Source organism: Apodemus sylvaticus, chromosome 8 (genome assembly GCF_947179515.1).
Source record: "Apodemus sylvaticus chromosome 8, mApoSyl1.1, whole genome shotgun sequence".
Lineage (NCBI taxonomy): Eukaryota > Metazoa > Chordata > Mammalia > Rodentia > Muridae > Apodemus > Apodemus sylvaticus.
In genome coordinates, this window is record NC_067479.1 from 97222341 (window position 1) to 97238568 (window position 16228).

The 16228-nt window shown below is 48.3% G+C and overlaps 1 protein-coding gene across 1 annotated transcript in view; it reads left to right on the plus strand.

Annotated features, from left to right (window-relative positions):
• The first annotated feature begins 4433 nt into the window (after positions 1 to 4433).
• The window catches only part of LOC127690813 (FERM and PDZ domain-containing protein 2-like), a 67485-nt gene continuing 55690 nt past the window's right edge, over positions 4434 to 16228 (plus strand). Inside the window, exons 1-3 of the mRNA XM_052190318.1 lie at positions 4434 to 4560; positions 11526 to 11651; positions 13069 to 13226. Coding sequence (XP_052046278.1) covers positions 4434 to 4560; positions 11526 to 11651; positions 13069 to 13226 — 411 coding nt within the window. The remainder of the gene's footprint in view (positions 4561 to 11525; positions 11652 to 13068; positions 13227 to 16228) is intronic.

Below are 16228 nucleotides of genomic sequence, written 5' to 3' on the forward strand. Positions count from 1 at the left end.
CCACCATGTAATAAGGATACATGTTCTACTATGTTCATAGCAGCCCTATTTATAATTGCCAGATGCTGGAAAGAACCCAGGTATCCCTCAACAGAAGAGTGGATGCAAAAAATGTGGTATATCTACACAATGGAGTACTATTCAGCCATTAGAAACAATGAATTCATGAAATTCTTAGGCAAATGGATGGAGCTAGAGAACATCATACTAAGTGAGGTAACCCAGACTCAAAAGGTGAATCATGGTATGCACTCACTAATAAGTGGATATTAACCTAGAAAACTGGAATACCCAAAACATAATCCACACATCAAATGAGGTACAAGAAGAAAGGAGGAGTGGCCCCTGGTTCTGGAAAGACTCAGTGAAACAGTATTCAGCAAAACCAGAACGGGGAAGTGGGAAGGGGTGGGTGGGAGGACAGGGGAAGAGAAGGGGGCTTACGGGACTTTCGGGGAGTGGGGGGACTAGAAAAGGGAAATCATTTGAAATGTAAATAAATTATATCGAATTAAAAAAAAAAGAGTTGCTGTGGTCATGTTGTCTCTTTGCAGCAATAGAAACCCTAACTAAGGCAGCCTGACTTGGACTTCTGAAAACCCAAAGAACACCCGCAGTGGCACACTTCCTTCAACAAGACCATGCCTCCTAATTCCTCTCAAAGAGAATGACAAAGCATTCACATATGTGAGCTTATGAGGACCATGCCTGCTCAAACCACTGCAGCCATCATGGAAAGAGCTGCCATCCAGAACTTCACTGAGATCTTCTCTGTGGTGGAGAGTGCCTTTGAAAGCAAGATGAAAGCAGTCCAGCCCTCAAACGTCGTTTCTCTCAGGTGTTTGGTCACAGTGATGCAGAGGTCACTGCAGAGAGCTCTGGAAGGGCAGAGCCCTGGAGTCTTGGGTTTGAACAAAGGCTTGAATGGAACAGAAGGCTCTTTTCCTTTGTGGGGAAAGGAGGGGAGATGCAGCTTGTCTCGTAGCAAACTCCTCTTGGATCTTGAGTTCACTGTGGATGGATAGTTTTCAATGACATTCCATAGGTGTAAGAAGCAGGGTGGTGGGGTTACAGAACAGTGTGGACAAGATCTTTCCACAAGTTGTGACTCCTTAGAATTCCCAAACCCTCCCTGGTTCCTTCTGGGGTGTCTATTTTTGGGACCTTGAGAGAGTTGAAGCATTTCAGTGAGGGTGAAAATGGGATGATTTCTGTCCCTCAGTCCCAGCAAACAGATGGAAACAATTAACACCATATCTTCAAAGTCATGTCTTGGAAGCTGCTCAGAGTCCTGATGCTCGAAAGCCTGGTCTGGATGGTCGCAGCAGAGATGGAAAGAGACGGGCGTCAGGGCGAGCGCAGCTCCTTTTCCATTCTGAGTGCTTCGATATAATGTCAACAGTTCTGGGATGCGGCAGCTGCCGACCCTAGTCCTCAGATGACAAAAACGAGGCTCAGAGAGGTTAAGCATATCCCAGGGCACAAGGTCACACAGCCACAAGGTCAGAAAGCCGGGGATTCAGTGTCTAAAGCTCACATCGTGTCTTTTTCAGAGAGAGTATGGAGTGAATACGGGCCTGGGAAGGCTTGAATAATACCCTTCCACAAACTAACCATAGCGAGAACCACACCCTCATTTGGGGAATCTATGATGGCTACCTTCTATGCAGAAGAAATTGTAGATGCATCCAAGTTAAAGCATCTGAGATAGGAGAGTATTCTAGATTATCTAGGTGGATCTCACACATCTCTGTGTTCACAAGATGGGGACAGAGAAGACAGCATGCCTCCAGAGCCAATGCGCAAATGATGTGGTCATAAACCCAGGAATTCTGACAACCATCTGAAACTGAAAGAGGCAAAGAATATGCCCCTGGCTGCTGCCCCTGCCAAGCACTCTGATGTCAGCCTTATAGCCTCTGAAACTATATGAAAATGAATACTTCGTTACAACAGCCACTAGAATGTAATGCAGGACCTGAGATCAAAACCTGGAAGCCAATACTTCAGAGGATATAGAAGGCAGTGCAAATGCCAATACTGTTAGAAGGAGAGGCAGTAATAAATGATAGAAACCCACCGAGGAAGGGGCAGTGCCTGTCTGCCAGCTGCCGTGGGACCAGTCTGCCTCCCGTGACTGTGCATTTATGCCTTTGCTTTGTGGGCATCTGTACCCTGAACCCCAGAGATAAGAATGGGGCCTAGAGACCCGGGCCTAACTTCCCTCCCGGGGCATTCCAGAGGGCTGCATGTCTCTCTAGAAGCCATGGGCTGGGTCTAGAGCTCCTCAGTGGTTCCTTGATGGAAGCTGGAAGGGGCCTGGGAAGTCCAGGGAGTTACACTGCTCAAGGCCAATACGCAGTCAAAAGACACTTCGGGCCAGCAGAGACGCTTACCTCTTTGGAAGCCAGGACCTGGTCAATACCGCTCAATAGCTTGACATCAAGCACATGGAATCCGCTGGGGTAGGTGGCCTTGTCACAAGCGGCCACCCAGGTATCATCAATCAGCAGTTGTCTAGGGCATGTGGATGCAGGGTTCTTCCTGCGAGTGGGGTAGTGTAAGCTTTGTCAGTGATGAAGGCCATGTGTTCACACGACGGGTGAGGCACAGATGAGGTGAGCTCTCTCTCTCTCTCTCTCTCTCTCTCTCTCTCTCTCTCTCTCACACACACACACACACACACACAGTTGCTCAGCTGCAGGCCTGGGCACTGGGGCTCCAGCCTGCCTTTGCTCCAAGTGCACCGCGCTCATTCTGCACAGCAGCAGAGCCTGCAGCCGGCCACGCTCCCTGTTGCCCCTGCTAACCTCTGTGCCTCAGTCTCCCACCTCTGTCCTCTGCCTTCTCAGCACCTTCTCTACCATGCAGGGCTCTTGTGTTCTTGAACTCTGTTAAGCCTAAGGATATTTGGGTCTGTTCTTTGCTGGAACCCGCCCCACCCCCCACAGACTGCTTTCTCAACCTCTGAGTCTCAGCTCAGATGCCACCTCCCAAGATTCCTTTGCTGATATTCTGTTAAAGGGCCCTCTCCTTCCCTGTAACTGCCTGCTGCCATACATAGCTCACCTCATCTCTCTCTGCAGCCTGTCAGTCTGAGATGGACGCATTTTATTTGCTTACCTGTGCATTGCTTGTTTCCCCATGCCTGTCCCCAGCCCTCACAAAGGTAGGGGGTTTTACTGGCCGCTTACCTATTCTGAGAACTTGAAGTATACTATATCCTTAATAAACACAGGTCAAATAAAGCATGTCTCACAGAGCTTTGCCCATAGATGAAATTCTAGCTTCTGCCTCCATGGTCCAAGTGAGACACTCTAAAGACCACGGGTAGTAGAGTGTAGCTTGCACCAAACCAGGTTGAGGGCTGCTGCAGGCTGAAGGTTAACCAGAATGTGTCTCGGCAGGCAGGATGCACAAAAGCCCGGAAAAGCACAGGGTTGGGTCTGTGAACGCATACCCTAGCCTGGGAAGGCCAGGGAACTCTTAGGCCTTGAGATGACTCCAAAAGTCCTCAGATAATGAGGTCCATGGAAGCGAGATAAAGGAAGGCTCGTGAGAGATGAGATGGGGTTGTGTGTGTTGGCCAGAGCAGTGCCGTGGCTTGGTGCTTTTTCAGAGACTCCACACTAGCCGGCTGCCCGGATTGATCTGTGAAATGCGATCCTGTATTCTTTTAATAGTTAATAGTGCCCGTTTTAGTTCGCTGCACAGCAAGCAGTACCTTGCCCACCAGACCATTTAGAGAAACTTGGAGAGAAGCCCAGAGGCATCGTGGTGTGATGAAAGACTTCCCAGCTGCAGACTCTCCAGACTGCTGCTCGGTAAGGTGTTCCATGCCGTCCCCACAGTCAGCAGAATACGGAGGAAAAGTGCATTGCCTTGGAAGTCGGGAACACAGGCCTACACCCAAAGCGACATGGTGCTGGCCAGGCTGTTCTATCTTTGCCCCTCAGTTTTCACATCTGTAAAGTGGATATAACAACAGTGTATTACCATTTACATCCTATAACAAGACTGAAATGACTGACCCCCTCAACACTCTGAATTTGGCTTGACATCCGTCAAGCACTAGGGAAGCAGGCTCATGTTTTCATTGGAGGAAGTGTGAATTGGCTCCAGAACCATATCTGAAGAGCATATACATTTACTGAGACTTCAGCTTGGTCTTGAAGACTGGCCTGGAGTAGAGTCTGTAAAGTAGACCCACAGGGGCTACTACTGTCCATTGGGGTGGCTTCCATGGGTGGCTGGTGTGGAAGGTTGTAGCTAAGGGAAGACCCGGACTCTGGAAGGTTCTAGGCACTTGAGCTCTCCTCTGTCTCCCAGCTACCCCAGGGCAGGTCATACCACACTGCTGCAGGTCTGGAGCCTGTCGGGTAGAGAGTTTGCACAGAAAGTGGGATGTGCACATTCCTTCCTGCAGAGCCATCATGGTTATTCGTTGGAACAGGTATGAGGATGGGAACAGGGCTGTGGATGCTGTGATAATACCACGTTCCACAATAGGAACCACACCTTCAGGTCTGCAGGACCTCTCAGCCTTGGCTACAGAGAGAGGTTGGTCCTCGTGAGCATGTGTGCGGTTCCTGCTGGATGTTGTTCTTCCTTTTAAATCAAGGGTGGCAGCTGACCTCTTTTCTGTCACCTCTCCTGGAGCTCTTCTCATGCGAATCTGAATCACTGCCCAGTGTGTGTTAACCTCAGGCTGAGGGTTCCCTTTAGTTCTTGGGGGTGGGGCAGACCTACCAGCAACAAATTTGTGTTTGTGTTTATGTGGGAAATTCATTGATATGGCTTTCAGTTTCCTTTTAAGCTTGTTTGTTTTGTGTGTGTGTGTGTATGTGTATTTGTGTGTTTGTGTGTGTGTGTATTTGTGTGTTTGTGTGTGTTTGTGTTTGTGTGTATGTGTGTGTGTGTATGTGTGTGTACATATTTGCTTGCCTGAGTTTACATGTGCCACTTGTGTCCAGAGCCCACGGAGGGCAGCAGCAGGTGCCAGATCTCCTGGAACTGGCAGTTACATGTAGATGTGAGCTGTCACGTGGGTCATGAAAACCAAATATTGGTCTTTGTAGAGAGCACCCCCCCCCCCCAAAGGCTAGGAAGACTTGTTGGATCCAGGCATTTAATGTCATTCCTCACCAGCCTTAAGTGACTACTAAATTAACTGATGGAGACCCTAGTACACACACATAGCAGAGAGTGCAGGGCTTGGAGAGTAGTTAAAGGTGTGAGCAACAATCAGAACAGCCACAGCATTCCTGGAGGAGAGCATGGGGGTGGAGGGGTGGGGGAGGGGGAGAGAGATTTTTCCAGAAATCTCCAGCCCCACCCCTTTAAGCTGAAGGACTGCTTTATTAGGGATAGAATTCTTGACAGCCTTTTCCTTCCTGGCACGTTGAATACACCACTCCTTTATGTCCCCGCACCAGCTTGGGTTTAGAGGACAAATCAGCTGTGCGTGTCTTACTGAGGATTTGCTGTCTGCTCCTTCTTCCCTCTTTGCTCCTCTCGGTGTTCTTCAGTTCCTTCTGGCGTGGGTCTCTGAGCTTATCCTCTTGTGTGCAGCCAGAGACTCTGGCCCCCAGGAAGTTAGTGAGGCTGATGGTGTCCTACAGAGAACTGAGCAGTTGCTCGTTTTTCTTCATTATTTTTTTCTTCCTTTTTCCTAGGCTGATAATCTTCATTGCCTTGCTTTGGAGCTTACCAGTCTTTGATGATGTCAGCTTCTGAAGTCCCCTGATGAGTCACTTTAGCCATCACACTTTTGTCTTTGCTTAGATTTTCTAACCTGTTACTGCTGTTCTCTGCTTAGTGAGGAATTCTGCTTTCCCTCAGTAGTTCTTCTTCTTCTTCTTCTTCTTCTTCTTCTTCTTCTTCTTCTTCTTCTTCTTCTTCTTCTTCTTCTTCTTCTTCTTCTTCTTCTTCTTCTTCTTCTCCTTCTCCTCCTCCTCCTCCTCCTCCTCCTCCTCCTCCTCCTCCTCCTCCTCCTCCTCCTCCTCCTCCTCCTCCTTTTCCTCCTCCTTCTCTTCTTCCTCCTCCTCCTCCTTCTCTTCCTCCTTCTCCTTCTCGTTGTTCTAGTCCTCATCCTCGTTCTCCTGATTCTCCTCCTCTTCTTTCTCCTCCTCCCTCTTTTACAAGGTCTCTCTACAAAGCCTTGGCTCTCCTGGAACTCACCATGTAGGCCAGGCTGGCCTTGAACTCAAGAGATCTACCTGCCTCTGCCCCCCTTCCCACCCCCACCAAGTGCTGGAATAAAGCCCAACTCTCCTTCAGTTCTTTAGACACCATTTTTGTTGGTAATGTGAAACAAACACTTTTGAAGCAGCTAATATGAAGTCTTTGTCTAGTGAGTCCAATATTTGGGTCTCCTTAAGAATAATGACTTGTCTGGTTTTTGTTCTATTTATGGGATGCTTAATAAAAGATTTATTTCTTTGTATTTTATGTGTATACATGTTTTATCTGCATGTATGTTCATGTACCACATAAGTGTGGTGCCAGTAGAGTCCAAGTAGAGTCCAGAATATTCCTTGGAACTAGAGTTGCAGACAGTTGTGAGGCACCCCGTGGACTCTGGGAGCTGAACTCTGGTCAGGAGCAGCAGATGCTCGCAGCCCCTGAGATGTCTTTCCAGCTCCTATGAGAAACTTTTCTTGTTTCTTTGCATGTATCATATTTTTCTAGAGTGGATTAAAAATATGATTTTAAGTGATAGAGAAGGCACTTCTGGAAAAATCTCCCTCGTGCTCTTTTCTAGGAATGCTGTGGCTGTTCTGATTGTTGTTCACACCTTTAATTACTCTCCAAGCCCTGCACTCTCTCTCTGATGTGTGTGTGTGTGTGTGTGTGTGTGTGTGTGTGTTGTATTAGGGTCTCCACTTAGTTAATTTAGTAGCCACTTAAGGTTGGTGAGGAATGCCAGTAATTGCCTGGATCCACCAAGTCTTCTTAGCCTTTGAGGGCGTCTCTGCAAACACCAAGGCCAGCAGAGTGTTCATCTGTGTGAGGCAAGAAGGAAATGAGTCTAACACGACTCAGTAGCTGGTGTTGGTTCAAACTTCTAAATCCAGACACTGGGCAGTTTACTGTAGGCATATTTAAGTACAATATAATTTGAAAAACAAGTTTCCTGGTGTAACACAATCCCCAGGGCACAAGTATCCATATTCCATCAAAACTCAAGGTATATTTCACTTCTTTCATGAAGCTGGTTTCTAAAGATAGGCTACACATATTACCTTAAGGGCCTAGGGTATGAACTGGTATGGTCTAGGTCATAGGTCACACAGATAGAGGTCATTTGGGTTATTAGTTACCTCTGGTCCTGGTTGTTGGAGGTTGGTATGGCCTGGACCTACAGATAGCGCATATCACCAGTCTATTAACTACCTCCATTCCTGCCCTCTGTGTGGAAAAACAGGTTAGAGCTCTCTCTCACAGAAGAGGCAGTGCTCTGGCTAGCATTGCTGAGTGCCTTGGTGCTATCTTCAAGCACAAGGACCTCTGTACTCCCAACAGGTCTTTGAGCGATGCAAGGACATTCCTGCATCCATCTGCTGAGCAGCCTGCAAATCTGGCTTGGCCTCTGCTTCCAACTGGTTTGGTTTCTAATGGTGGCCTGGAGGTGAACGTTTAGAGCCTTTGTAAGTAGTCCAGAGCACACGTTCCACCCTGAACAGGGACACAGCATGACAAGTAAAAGTGACTCTCTAGGTTCTTGGAGGTGTTTGAAGACTTTTCTAATTGGCTGATGTCTTCTTACTGGACAGCTACTTTATGGATTCTTGACTCACTTGCTGTCTGTGCAAATCCTGTTGTGATCATGGATAGCTGCAATGTTAAATAATTGACACTGATTATTTTTTTAAATGCCTCTATGGAAACTTTCATTGGCACTGGAGGAACTCTGAACTGGGTCAATGCAGACTGTTCTTTTCTTTTTAGAGCATTGTTGGAAGCTAGCTAGCTTCAAGATCTTACTTTTTCTTTCTAAAAATCATGTGTTCTCTTTAAGAGCAGTATGTATTCTTAACTGCTGAGCCATCTTTCCAGCTCCAGTACAAATAATTCTTTTTGAGAGATTTCCAGGAGTCATGCTAATAGTTCAGGTAGTAACAAGCGAATGGGTTTAAAAGAGCCATGGCTGCAGCCTAACCCTGTGGTGTTGAGGGAGCTGCCCACGTCCTCAACTGCTTCTGTGGACAAAGACTTGGAAAGGCTTTTCCAAGAAAGACTTTAACATTCTGTGGCTCCCTCCCTCCCTTCCTCCCTCTCTCCCTCCCTCCCTCCCTTCTTCCCTCCCTCTTCTCTCTTCCTTTCCTTTCTTTAAATAATGTCTTCCTTGAGGATTCCCATTGACATACACATTTGCCATTTGGATTTTGCAGTTGCGTTTCTGACAAAGTCCAACATGCCTCTTGGGCGCAGTGTGGCCTTTGTACAGGAGGTCGGCATTTGGATTTTGAGACTGTCTCAGTCTATTTGTGTGTCTGCATGCACACGCCTATCACAAGTCTGGGGTCACTGACTCCAGTGAGCTTGAGCAGAGCTTCCACACTTAGAGGAGACCTGAGTATATGTGAGCATGTGTGTTTACATGCATGTTCACATTTACTTGTTTATGCTGGGTCAAATAGTAGTTGCATGCTTAATTTTATAAAAGACTAACAAGTTGTTTCCTGGCATACCCATTGGCTTCCCAGTCTCGCTGGCTGTGTGAGAGATTGGGTTTCTATGTGTACCCACTGGCGTTTGGGTTAAAACAAGTGTTTATCTTAGTAATTCCAAAGGTTTGCAGTATCATGTCCTTATGGCCTTAATTTGCATTTCTTTCATATCTAATGATGTTTAATATGTTTTTATGGGTTTAATTTGGTATCTGTACAAATATCTTTGGGGACATGGCCGTGTCATTTTCTAGTTACACTGTTTATTGTATGTGTGTTTGTACAACTGAGCAAGTGTTCATGTAGGTGAGTGTGGATGTGCACTTTCCATGGCAAGGGCATACAAGTCAGAAAATGGTGCTGTGGTTGGCCCTCACCTTCAGCCGAGTTAGAGGAAGGCTCCCCACACCCCCAACAGTGCTGCTTATCTGCCTGCCAGGCTAGCTGGCAGTTGAACTTCCTGGTATTAACCTGTCTGCTCCTCCTGCGTGGTAGAAGTGACTATAGGCTCTTACGTCCAGCCAGCTTTTACAGGTGCTCTGAGATTCGAACTCAGGTCCTCACGCTTAGGCACTGAGAGATTTTGATGGTTTGTGAGAATTTAAAAACATACAGTCTAAATATGTGTGTCTTTTCTGATACGGGGTTTTAAAATATTTTATCTTAGTAAAATTTGCTTTTCATACTCTTTATGGGATTTTTCTCAGAGCAAAAAATTCAATTTTACTGATGTCCTATTTACTACTTAAACATGCTTTTATAGATTATTTTCTTGGTATTAAGTTCACAAAACCCTTTACCAGTCTTAGTCCCCATGTTTTCTCCTTTGCCTCCCTGAAAGGGTATAGTTTGTGAACTATGTTAAATCTCTAGCCTGCTTTGAGCTAATGCTTGAAAGTTGTGAGGTTTAGGCCCGTGCTCAGGGGCTCTGTGAAGAACCCACGGCTGTTGGCTGACAAGGCCACCCTTCCTCCTTGGCATTGCTAAATCGAAGTGACTTCTCAACAAGCCAGTCTGCCTAACAGATTTACATTGTAGTTGTTTTGTGTTTTGTTTTGTGTTATTGTTGTTGTTGTCGTTTTTCTAGTCTTGGCTCCCTTGGAATTTTGAGAGTTTTGTCTGAGAATCAAAGCCTTTCTCCCTTATCTTTGATAAAAGCCATTCACTGTGATCGCAGTTAGAAAGCTGCAGATAAATGGGAATGTTCAGCTCATAGTTCTTTAACAGTTTTTAAAGGGAGAAAAGGCAAAGAGAGAAAGTGAAAAGAACGGAGCAGAGAGAAAAGGAGAAAAAGGACGAAGAGCCCTGGGCTGAGCCCTAATTCCTCTCCAGAAGAGCTGAGCGGGCATGCGTGATTGTAGAAATATGGCTGTGGTGTGGTTCTGGCGAACACAGGCACCGTGTCACTATCCACGCGGTGTAGCCAGAACACACAACACCCCAGACATTCACCTGGCTGCTGGGACTGTTTCCTGTCTGCCTCTGGAGGTGAAGGATCCCCAGAGTCAGTCTGCTCAAAGGAGGTTTGTTTGCCCCAGATGGGCATAGGGCAGGGAATAAGAGACAAAGACAGGAGAAAGAGGATGAGGAAGGGGAAGAGAGCAAGGGAGAGGGAGGATGGGCATTTGTCCTGTGAGGACAAAGAACTGCCTCTGGATAGGGAGCAGACAGATGCTGCCCATAGGCAAATGGCAGTTTATAAAGGTAAACAGGGAAATCCCATGTTTGGATGAGGTGTTTAAATGGAATTAGGCATGGTAATTAGGTGAGCCAAACGGAAGCTTTTGTTTGCTGGACTTCAGTACTTTGCTAGCTGGACCCCGATAGTCAGCCTAGGAGGAGGAAGTGGCCAAATAAGGGGGTGGACCTTGGTGGCTCCTTTAGGAATGTAATCCAATGGACTTGAGCAAGGCAGAGGAAATCAGGAAGAAGAACAAGGCCTGCCAGAGCCATGCTTGCCACGCTTGGACTGGCTAGAGCCTCCTCAGTGCCTGGAGACCATAGGTGCCCTCACAGAGTCCTTGTGACAAATCACAGCTCCCAGAGCCCCCTCCGGTGTTGGTGTCCAGGTGCAGCTTGGAGAGCCAGGGTGCTGCATCCTGGGTGAGTACTCAGCTGTGCTCAGCACCTGGAGGCCTGGGCTGCCTATGGATTCCCTACCCAGCCCAACAAGGTATACCTGCCTGCAGGGCTCTGGCTGCAGGAAAAGCTCTGCCACCATAAACAGATGAGGAAAAGCTTTAGCCCTCACAGCTGCCTCCTGCAGGGCTTTGGAGATTAGTGAGCAGGTCTTGGGGGTGCCGGGCAAGTTGAAATGTCAGCTTTGGTTTAAAGGATCCTTCTAGAAGGAAACAAAGCAGCTCTCCTGGCACGGGTGCTTCCTCCAGCTTCTTGGAATTTAGGCTCTTCTTCCCTTTGGGGGATTTTCTGTCTGCAGGCAAGCTCTGGCCGAAGGGCCTGTGCTGGCACTGAGGCCATATCAATGGTGGCAGCTAACAACTAAGGGTGTACTCATGTGTCTCAGGCTAAAATGTTTGTCGGTCTTGTTTCCCAGGCAGAGATGAAGAGTAGGTAATAAACACTCCCGGGTATAAGGCACTCTCCTAAAGGAGGGGGAACTTGCTACATGTTTCTTGTCACCTCTTCAACCTTTCATCTGAGAATTAATTAATCAATTTATTGCTCATTCACCAAGAAGCCAGAGACCTGTCTGAACACCTTTACGTCTCCAGTCTGCTTGCCCTGTGCCTCAGAGGTGCAGGGAATGGAGGCAGGGTGTCCGCACACCACCCAGTAGCTGGAGGGATAGAACATTTCCCGAATTACAGTGCTCTGTCCCGTGTGTCTTCACAGGCATGAGTGTGGCCTCTGTGACACTTGCCAGTGCCCTGCAGGTCAGAGGTGAAGCCCTGTCTGAGGAGGAAATCTGGTCCCTCTTGTCACTGGCTGCTGAGCGGCTCCTGGAAGATCTACGTAATGGTAAGAGAGCGTTTGGGGCAACTGAGTCACCAGACAATGAAAGTAAAGCCTCCTAAACAAACTTCTTGATCTGTGATCAACCCTAAGCTTTCAGAACAAGACCACAAATGGTACCCACCAGGCAGCTGCAGTGAGAGGTGGCCTGTCTCCAAGGCTTGTGCCACACAACCAAAGCACCAAGAACCAAGGGCCATGCCTCTGCTGTGGGCTTGTGTGGTGCTTATAGAGACCAGAGGCAGCAACATTGGCTTCTTCTGACACCTGGGGCATGCTCACACTCTGTCAGACTTTGTCCCATCAGAAGGCAAAACCCATGTTCTGAACAAGGGAGGCTAACAGAAACAGTCACCAAGCTGTGATGTGGAGAAAACGAAGGTGTCAGGACATTCTACACAGATCCTTGGAGCCGAGGGCTCATCTTCCTCCTCAGGTTGGGTGTTGTCCTGATGAAGGAGCTGTCCTCATAGGGCATGATGATTAAGCTCCCTGGATTATCTGGCCAGTGATAGTCTTCAGTCATGGTCCAGGTAGGGCAGAGGCACTTGTCAGGTGATGACTCACAGAGGATATGGAAATTAGGAGGGACCCTTTGGAATGTAAGCATGCTCAGGTGAACAGGCTGATGGTGTTGGACAGGAAGACCTGAGCATCTATGTGGTCAGGTCCATGAGAAAATGGCCACAGGGTGAGGCCAGGCCTTGAGGTACAGAGGGCTTTCATGTCTCAAAGCTAAGTTCAGGACAGAGGTGCCCCTGCCTGGTCATTTCATATTCATATCAAGGTCTCCTGGACACAGTAAGTGAGCCCCTGCTTCCTGGGAGGTCTCTGCAGAGCCTTCTCTGGGAAGAATTGTTCATAGAAATGGTTAAAGGAGAGGATGGAAAGGCGATTTGGAGGAATGGGGTGTTCAGTTGGCAGATGAAGTAAATACAGAGAACCAACACTTAGGTATCGACTTGGAAGTCCCTGATGTAGCAGCCGCAGCATCAGCATCAGGGCGTGCGAGGGCACGCAGCCTCCGCTGGGTGCTGGGTCCCAGCGCCAGCCTGTGGAGGGAGGCTGCACACCCATGCCTTAGCTTTTCTTCTTCCTGAGCTCACTCCTGTCTCCGGTCCTGAGGGATCTGATGAACTGCTGTAGCTCTGTGCTGTGACCAGTTGCTTCAGGCCCTGGACCAGCTGCAAGGATCTCAAGTCTGCAGCAATTTCCAGTTGCTCTTTAAAATTTTCAGGTCTTTGATAGATTCAGATGTAGGTGCTAAATTCTTACCCTGTTACAGCTACCTTTTGCAAAGCACTTTTCTATATTCTGGGAGTCCATTCTGTTCTGTGTCTATAAAGTTCATAATCCGTCTTAGGAGCAAGTGCTGTCGGGCACACTGGCCCAGTTCCTATACCCTGTGTTGCCTCCTTTTCAGATTCCTCAGACTATGTGGTCTGCCCCTGGTCACTCCTGCTTTCTGCAGCCGGAAGTCTTTCTTTCCAAGACCATGTGTCTCACGTAGAGGCTGCACCATTCAAGGCTCCTGAACTGCTCCAGGGACCCAATGAGGAGGAGCAGCCAGATGCATCCCAGGTAGGTGTGGTATGCCGCCTCTCCTGGGGAGACACCCAGACTCTCTGCCCACACCAGTTCTGAGAAAGAGCAGGTTTAAAGCTGGTTGTTTCCAGGCTTTCTTTCCAGCAACTCACTGGCTTTCGGACAAGGCAGTTCACCCTCACGGAACCCACGTTTCTCAGTCAGTGAAGTGATCTAGATGCAACTCTGCTGATCCAGTCTTGTCAGCATTAAACACAGTGTTGGGACTGGGGAGGTGCTTTCCTGGTTATCGTGCTTGCATGTAAGCATGCAGAAAGCCAGGCGTGGTGGTGCTTACCCATAATCCCAGTGCTAAAAGATGGAGACTGCAGGAATCCAAGGGCCTAGTCGGCCAACTAGTTCAATCAACTGTTAAGCTCCAGCTTCAGTAAGAGATCGCAAAAAATAAAGAGGAAGTGCTAAAGGAAGGTACCCCATTGTTAGTCGCTGGCTTCCACGTGTGTGCACGTGGGCATAAGCACCATTCCCGTATGTGTATATACATCACACACACACACACACACACACACACACACACATACACACAGAGGAATATAAAAAGAAATGTTGGGGACCGCTTGGGCAAATGGTCTTCATAATGTGCCCACTGGTAACATGAAGCAAGAGCTTCATCTAAGTGAGTGGTGTTATCTCTAGGTAGGGTTCAAATGGCCTTAGCTGCAGCAGCACTTTGTCATTCACAAACTAGAAACAAGATGCATGTCAGTGAGGAATGGACAGCATTCATGTGAGATGCAGAGATTTATTTCATGCTGAGAGAGAGAGAGACTAAAATATGCCAAAGCTGGGCAGTGATGGCACTCGCCTTTAATTCCAGCACTAAGGAGGCAGAGGCAGGTGTTCAAAGCCAGCCTGGCCTTCAAATTGAGTTTCAAGACAGTCACGGTCACACAGAGAAACCATGTCGTGATAAACCAACAAAACAAAACAATCAAAAGTCAATAATAGTAATAGTAATAGTAATAATAATAATAATAATAATAAAGCCTCATCAAGTGACTTATACTGATGGTGGCATCACCGAAGACTTCTGGATTTACTCAGTGAAAAAATGGTTTCCTCTGAACAGTCACAAGTTCCAATATGTTCAGCTAATAATAATAATAATAATAATAATAATAATAATAATAATAAATAACTCGAGTTTCAGAATGCTCGGGGCAGTCGCACAGTGCTAGGTGAGCACAGCCCTTCTTCCTTGGCCTTTCGTGGGGAACCTGTGGATCTGGGGTAGTGCTCCTCCCAGGACTACCCTGGAACTCTGCTGCTTTCCTTTTTGTGCTCTGAAAAGAGACGGGGCCTTCCAGGTTTGGTTTGTCAGGTTCCGTGCAGCTCCAGTAATGCGGCAACGATGGAAACACAGAGCGCCCATTGCACAGGCTTCCTCCCTCCAGGCCCTATACCTCCCCTGCTGTGAGATCTCCGGGTGAGTCACTGGGCCTCTGGTAAGATGGCTCCAGCTGTTTCTCAGGCTCCTGCCTGCATCTCCCTCTTGGTGGCTTGGTGCCCCACCTGGGCTAAGTCACTGGTCACGTTCTGAGCTCAGCGAACATGTCACGCGGACTCTGAGCTCTGGCTTTCTCCAAAGACACACCAATGTGATATGCCAGTGTAGGGGCAGTGGCAAAGGGGTAGTACTGACATGGACATGCCCTAGCCAGTGGTGGGCGAGAGGGCTGACTGAGAGGGCCAATCCTCTCTCTTGATCTTTTCACACCTTCTGGAGATCGCTTCTGAGAGCCAGGGAGCCATCTCTGCTGTCCATCCTCAGGCCCTGTGACAGCACGGTGACTCTGTGTGCCTCATCTGCCCTTGTTTTCTTTCCCTCCTCATTCTGATTGCTCTGGGCTTATAGCTTCTAAATGAAATATTGGCACTCGATCCTTGCCTAGACTCTGCCCTTTAGAGTAGCTGAGCTGAACTAGCTTTGAAGTGCTGCTGGGGACTTCCCTGGGTCCTTCAGCACTTGCTGGCTGAAGGAAGGCTTTACGAACCCCGGTGGCAGTTTGGCCTGAGGAAGGTCTGGCCACTCCTGTGCCCTAGCAGAGCAGAGCTAGAGAGAATCCAGCTCCCCTTGTTTCCTCCTCCATGCAGAAGGGCCAGGCCCTGGGAATTCTAAGGTCAGAAGAGGCTGAGGCCAGAACTGGGCAGGGATGCTTAGAAGATGTTAGCTAGGAAAGGAAGGAAACGTGAGTCTGAGTCAGGGAGAGCCAATGTGGGGTGGGGCTGGGCTCTAAGGGAGCTTGAATGTGTTCCTATTGGCTGCTTACCCCTCTGTTCTGACTGGCCCCTGGAGTGCCTCCAGGAGAGGCTGAAGGCACTATCCTCTGCCTCCTTAGGAAGAAGAAGCAGGCAGAGACATCCGATCTCTTGGTCGACTATACCCAAGCAGTTCTGACGACCACGGCTCCCTTCCGTTCACCACATCAATTCTCCCTTCATCCAACTTGGCATAGGGTTGTGAGGGGTATCTGGGAAGTCAGGAGTGTAGAGCTCGCAGCAGGGGCTGTGTGTAGGACCCTCCCCAAGTCTTGACTGCATCTGAGACTGACATTTCACCATTCCTGAGTCTGGACCAGGCACAGGTGGCAGACGTGGCCAAGTCTCTAGCTGGGAACCCGTAAGATTCCTTCCCTCTCCTCATCTTTTGAGCATGTTCTGTCCACAGAGCCAGGTCTGCCCTCAAAAACCTCCCCAGCCTTCTCCCCTGTCACTCCAGAGGCTGCATTTAGGATTTGGGATGGAGCCTACTGGGCTCAGCTGTGCCCCCAGGACGTTTTCAGACAGAGCTTTGGAATGCAGACAGTCCTGGGTGTGAATGGTACCTCTGCTGTGCCCAGATGCTATCCCACTTCCAATCAGGGTCATTGTTGTGAAGATAGAGCTTGGGAATTTTCCCACACCGGGTCTGGGGGTGGGTCTGAGTCTTAGGGATTTGATTTCAGATAAGACAATAGTTTGCTGGCACAGGTGACACT